Here is a 7130-nt window from a genome sequence, read left to right on the forward strand (position 1 = left end):
TATGGCTGCAAAGGAGGGTGGCTGGCAAAGCAACTGTATCATAACCAGAATGCTGAGTTCTATTATCTACTGCACCACACGTACACACACACTGCATCAATGGCCTCAATTCATAGCAGCAATCACGATGATAAATAAAATCTACAGAAAAAGCATGCATTACTCACTGGGTTTTATTCTTTAGCTTCTTCAGCATGTAATTCTTTACGCTTTACAGTGTAGTAGGTATGAAATGAAACATTTTCCCCCTTTATTCCATGGATGCCTCTGTTTGAATACCATTAGATACCAAGGACAATAGGCAGGATCAGCTCCAACATTAAGAGCAAATATTTAATGGAAGACTGGTTACCCCGGTCTCTCCCTTTCACATCTCTGCCTCATGTATCCAGGCACGGGTGGTACTGGCTCCCTTGAGAGGCTGTAGCTAGCAGCTGAGGCACAAACTAAAACATGGCATGGATGTCAAGGAGCTGATGTCACAAAAACAAGTATTTCTCTGAGAAAAACAGCAATTCCATTAGGGAAGTCCTCCAAATCGATTGGAATTGTTCAGCTGAACACACTTCGTTATACAATGCACTGCAGCAGCAGGAGTGATAAATCAGACCAAGATCTGTCAGCGAAAATAAGCTGAGACTACAATAACTAAGTTCTAAACTGCCAATCAGATCCCGTGCTTTATATCAGGCTATCAGGAAGGCATCGCTTATGAGTATAGAAGGGAAATACAAACCTGAACAACTCTAACAGCTTTAGTACCAATCCCAAAAGAATAGCTCATCTACTAAGAAAGTTAAAATATTTCTAAACACAAAAGACTGGCCTAGAACTCTGCCATCTTTATCAGGACACACTGTGATCAAGTACCACCTCCAGTCCAGCAGATGCTAGAAACACCCAAGAGAGGTCACATTCACTGTCTGCAGAGACATGCAAGATGGTTTAGAAATCCTGCCGCCTCACCCACTGCCACCCCAGCCTGCAGGGATGGGTTAAGTGGCTGGCTGAAGGTAAAAGGTGCCATTTCTACAACAGACACCATACCTTTGGACTGGGAGCTGGATCTGGCACGAAAAAATAAAAAAGAAAAGAAAAAGGCACCATAATTCAGGAGCTAAAGAATACAGAAACAACACATGTTCATGTACTGGAGACTCCAAATTCAATCTTGCAGATAGCATCACATCAATACAAGAAGGTGGGTTCTTCGAGCACAAAAAAAACTTTTCTTAAGGCATGCAAACAGAATGCAATATTAGTCACATGGGTTATTCCATTAATGGATTACATGCATTTATTTCAAGCTTTGCTGGCTGGTACAATCTCAAAACCACATCCACTTCACAAAAGCCCAGGCCAGCTAGCAACTGTACCATTAGATTTCAACATGAATGTGGAACATTCTGTGTGGATTTCTGCACTCTACTTCCAAAGCATTGTTGTTCTGAAGGAACTGGAAAGAAAACCCCACAATTTTACAGAAGTTCACCACAAAAATATTTGTAACTCAGAAGATCACATACTATTTGAAATAACCACTCCATGACCTAATAAGAATAAGTGACGTATTGCAAGCGAAATTACTTCACAATTGAATACATTAGTTGAAAAATCCCATTTCAAACTGGCTGCAGTTCTGTAACAAACAAGATGTCCACACTTTGAGACTGCTAATTTAAGTAGAAGCTCGTTTTGGGCAGAGCAACTAGTTAACCGTGTATGTGTCTCTGGAAATCACCAAAGGCAAACTCATCAGCTCCTTTACACTGTAAACATGATGCTGTAGAAAAGAACATTTGGAACATTCTCATTTTTTAAGATAATTTCGTATGAACTTAACTACGGTGATAAAGCATCGTAAAATAAAAAAAATAATAATTTGATTTGAAACATACCAAATATTTTCTGAACAAATGACAGTATTTTAGTCCTGTCAAAATAATGCTTTAAATGAACTGTATCACCAATCTCAATAACATTTCCATACAGCCTGAGTGCAACGCAGATGCTTGTTGTATGCCTTTAGCTAACAAGCAATACCAGTGAATGCATCAGTTTATGCTGAATTAGCACCAATACAATTTAATAGGCCTGTTGTAAACCAATTTGAAAATAGTTCCAACTAGGCCCCATCACTAGATTTCCATGCAGGCCCCATGGATGCAGAGGCAATGTGCACTGAATTTATTCATTAAATTATGAGAAACCTGACCACATATCACTCATCAAACACATCCTACAAAACAGACTTTTTAAGCCACCAAAGTATGATTCAACATGACCTGTAAAATCACCCAGGGAGAAACACCCCATAGACAGAAAAACCAGGTCACCTGAGCCACACTTATCTGTGTGGTTCTCTAGTTCACACTGCAGCTTTAAATAACTAACACCCCTAATAAATTAACACAAACTTTTGTACTAAAGCATCTACACTTTTAATGAGATCATTACATTGCAGTGAACTTTATCATGCCACATTACTTGCACAGGTACCCTTTTGAGCAACAGCCTTTTCTCTCCTCCACTTAACTTACATTTCTTGACAGTATTTCACATTAGTTTGCTCTGTGTTGTCACAAAGAATTCTACCTGGGGCTTGCACCAGTCTAGGTTGGTACAATATGAGTATTTCCTCCTTCCCCCTTTAAACAGCAACAGAAGCAGAAGCAGAGATAAAGGCAGCTGGTTCTTCCAAGTTCTTAGACTGGAAAAAGAGAGCCCAGATGAGCTCACTCCCTACAGTTTTCAGCCAACAAATTAGAAAAAAAACAAAATGGGTTTTGGCATGTTGTGGAACAACCCCAAATACCACAGTGATGCCAGACTTGGTTGCCCCATTCTTAGTAGCAGAATTAAGGGGGGAGGCACCCCAAAGTTAGACACTGAAATAAATCACCACAAGACAGCTGTTTCACAGAACACAGCCTGAAGACTTATGATGGGAGTATTAACACTTCCATTGAGCTTTGGCATCAAAATCTGCCCTGGAAGAGTATGACAAGCATTCTAAGGCTAGGTAATCCCCAAATTCAGCACTGTAATTCTCACAAAAGTCAAAAGCACGTAAGATACTGAACTACCCATGCATGCCAAAACATCATCACCAAAATAAGATCCGTATCAATCATGCACCCTTCCTCTGGAGGTTTATCTACTTTTCACAGGATTTTTTAGAGATTAATAACCTTTTCATAAAAATGGCTGTATCTCTCTCCTCAGTACCTCATTTCTTTTCCCTGCAAAAAGCCAAAAGAAGCACAAAAGAAAAGGACCGCATTTGAATGTGCATTTAAAATCCTGATTTCTCTCCTCCAAATACACCAGCAACTTGAAACCAGTATTAATTCTCAGAAATATTAGAACAGCAGAAACAGAACTTTTACCTTCTATTAAGAAACCACAAAACAGATGTAACAGTAAGTTACAAAACCCCTTGAATATATTTCTTTATATGACTGAAAAATATTAAACTAAAACTTGGTAACATTTTAGTACTCACTGTCTTCTCCTGGACAAGGCATGCCAGGTTTCTCTGGAATACTTGGGAAAACTGAAACAAAAACATTAGAGTTTAAGTTAAAATATTCTCAGTAATACTTCTTCCTTGATTCTTGGATATATTTACACAAAGACAGTTTCTGGAAGCCTTTAAACAATTCTGCATGAGAAATTACATAACCAAAATTCGGTTTCATACTGGCAAGATCTTGTGCTTGACTACAGCATTACCAAATCCGTGCAGTTTAGCACCCTAACCTCCCTCAAAGCCTACTGAATAGTTTCAGCTTTGGGCTCCACACCCAAAAGAACACTTCCTTCTTAAAACACTAAACGCCAGTGCACCAGCTACATTAAGAATGTTATTCAGTGTGCAAAGGAGTTGTCCAATCTCACATTGAAAATACATTTGTAATTACCAACAAATGCATACAGGTTCTTGAACTGTGTAATACTTGCCATGAATAATCAGCCCTTCATCTCTGTTCTGACAATACAAACGGAAAGCTTCTTCCAGCTCCATCTGAGAAGAGATGGTACATGGGTCACCTGAAAAAGAGCAACACAAGCAAGTTTATGACAGAAAAATTAAGTAGCGAATTTCAGTTAGCAAGAAACATACCAGCCTCCAGTATTGCTTTTCTAGCAATCATTTGATATTAATTTGATATTTGGTATTTTGATCAAAGTCAAAATATATCAACACTTCCCCCCCAGCCCCTTCTATGTTTATAGAAACTGTAGCTAGAAATACACTGTGTTGGTTTGCAAGGGGACAACAAAACAGAAAAGTGGATATGCTTAAAGATCTTTAAAACACAGCACACAAAAGAAAAAGAAAAAAAAAAAGCAAAATCACTTCCTAATAACCTGAAACCTTCAGTTTAATTCAAAGTTTATTTACCCTTTCTTAAAAGCCCCATCATCTTGCTACCTTAACTTCATTGACTACACAACCATGAAGCTACAGAGCTACAGATAGATTCTAGTTGAGCCTCTTGCCAGACTGACAGAAAGCAATCTACAGTTAAAAAGTATAAAAAAAATAAGATACAGGTGAAAGTTATGGATGGGACACAAATATGTCAACGCTTATGTAGAGATGGAATTAATCTTAAATCACATATTACTGAAACCTGTATGTCAGAAGACGACCTTTCCAAGGTATAAATCCTGATCAGGTTAAGTGAGAACATCTGAACTGGAAGATAATACCTCTCCGGTAGGCAGAAATACTGTTTTAACAGCCCATGATAGACTCTAGATCAGTGGTCTCCAAACTTTTTTGGAAGCACACTCCATTAAATTTTTAGAGCACAAATCCCTACTATGCAAGTTATGTGCATTATAAAAACATACACAAATATGGAAATATTTAAGGGATGAGAAATATTAAAAATTATTTTTCAATGTACAAAGATGTACCTCAAAATATTAAATGTAAAGATAATTTTAAGAGCTGTGTGACTAAACATGCTTCATAACTTTTGACAATCTAGGTTTAACATTTTGATATAATGAGTCAAAGGTCTAGTTCTAAGCTCAGTTTATTTCAGTTTTAATGGTGTCATAGCTAAAGAAAAAAAGGATACCATAAAGATACATAGACCCGAATGGAAGAAGTGCATCGTTGGCTGTGCTTAATAGCCAATAGATCCTAATACTCATTCTTCAATCCCAACCACCATTTATGCAAAGATTTTGTTGGCAAACAGTGAGCAAATTTTCACCTTCCCTGATTTCAATCAGCTGCTCTTGCATTACCTATTATCTCAAAACACACTTAGGGTGAGGTTCATCATTAAAAATAGTAGATGTAAATACATATTTCAAATACTGTTCTAGATAATTTTGAATCTTCTTGACTGACTTCTTGCCACATCTGATTGAATGGCCATTGTTCTCCCCCTGTCCTGTGGCTGACAGAGTTCATGCTTCCAAGTAGGAAAGAGAAAAGTCAGCTCCACCATTTCTTGTTGTCTGCCTGTGCTCGCATTGTCAGTGTTACCTTGTGAGGGTTATTTTGGTTAAAACTAGGTAATTAATCCACAAATCCACTTAAGCAGACACACGTAAACTGCTGTACATCACAATACACAGAAAGCAAGCAAACAAGCAAGGGAGTCACTCTAAATCCCGGCGGCTTTGTGGAACACCCACCCTTCCCGCAGCAGCCTTGCCCACCAAATGTGACTCATGACCACCAAGTAAAGATTAATTTCTTATTTTTTTTTTAAGGCAAATGCTGACAGGGTAAAATCAAAGTGTTCTTGGCAAGAATTTGAAGTTAAGAAATTTTGAGGGAGACAGCATCAGGCTGATGAAAATCTGAAATTAAAACTCTGCATTCAGTACAGAAGTATGGAATAGTAAAACATGAAAGTTTTACATAGCCTTCAATTCTACAGAAGTGAATTCAAGTGCTCCTGCCATCATCCATGTTTTGAGGCTTATTTCTCCAAACTCCCTGCTTTGTAAGTCATACCCTCCTATTTAAAAACAAAAAGTAACGCCACAATATGAAACTTGTATAAACAGGTTTCCTCAATGCCTCTTCTTAGTACCACAATGAACAATAAACTCAAGAATGCTCAAGTAGTATTTCAGTACAATACCTTCATCATCAATCCACTTGAGGGTAATTGGCTGTTCCTGCTGTAAATTACACATCTCATGTACTTCATCACAAAGTTCATCATAGCTCATTGATGCATCCAAGTTTGTTATCAGGATGTCCCTGCACAAGATGAAAACATAAGCTTTTATCAGAAAATATCTGCGTTAGCCTTCATATCCCAGTAATTCCATAAAACCAGCATTCCTCATATGAAATGACACACTACTGTCAAAGCAGGGCAAAGATTTAAAAAAATAAGATGAAGAAAAAAAATTTTGCAAAACAAAACCTGAGAATGCAAACTAGACCTTCTCCTATTTTCTAAGTATTTTTCAAATGACAGACTCAAGGAAACCAACTGATTAAACAAGTGCAGGAAGAAAGAAAATGTACTTAAGTAATCTCCCATATGAAGACAGGCTGAGAAAGTTGGGGCTGTTCAGCCTGGAGAAGAGAAGCTGCACAGAGACCTCAGAGCAGCCTTTCAGTATCTAAAGGGGGCCTACAAGAATGCTGGAGAGGGACACTTCATCAGGGACTGTAGCGATAAGACAAAGGGTGATGGGTTCAAACTGAAACAAGGGAAGTTAGATACAAGGAAGAAGTTCTTTACTGTGAGGGTGGTGAGGTGCTGGAACGGGCTGCCCAAAGAAGTGGTAAATGCTCCATCCCTGGCAGTGTTCAAGGCCAGGTTAGACAGAGACTTGGGTGACATGGTCTAGTGTGAGGTGTCCCTGCCCATGGCAGGGGGAAGTGGCTGTTGAAACTAGACAATCTTAAGGTCCTTTCCAACCCAAACCAGCCTATGATTCTACCTCGGTGCTTTCAAAACCTTCTAGAGGATAATTAGGAAGCAGTTTTGTAGTTAATAGCTACTGGCATATGTAATTCCTCCCCTCTTAGTTTAATACAGTAGATATCTCGGAAGTTCCCCAGTAAGACTGAGATAATTTTCCCATTTTCATACTGTGTGACAGGTCATTTTAGAATCTGTGCTGTATTACATACT

At 38.4% G+C, this 7130-nt stretch overlaps 1 protein-coding gene across 2 annotated transcripts in view; it reads right to left on the minus strand.

The window, feature by feature from the left end:
- The window catches only part of PRKCZ (protein kinase C, zeta), a 40368-nt gene that overhangs the window by 29876 nt on the left and 3362 nt on the right, over window positions 1-7130 (minus strand). For both annotated transcript variants that reach the window (XM_010020325.1, XM_010020324.1), the window contains exons 2-4: window positions 6120-6241; window positions 3964-4053; window positions 3506-3556 (exon numbers count right to left, since the gene is read on the minus strand). In XM_010020325.1, coding sequence (XP_010018627.1) covers window positions 3506-3556; window positions 3964-4053; window positions 6120-6241 — 263 coding nt within the window. The remainder of the gene's footprint in view (window positions 1-3505; window positions 3557-3963; window positions 4054-6119; window positions 6242-7130) is intronic.

The sequence above is a fragment of the Nestor notabilis genome, unplaced genomic scaffold, assembly GCF_000696875.1.
Source record: "Nestor notabilis isolate BGI_N333 unplaced genomic scaffold, ASM69687v1 scaffold4138, whole genome shotgun sequence".
In the NCBI taxonomy this organism is placed as follows: domain Eukaryota; kingdom Metazoa; phylum Chordata; class Aves; order Psittaciformes; family Psittacidae; genus Nestor; species Nestor notabilis.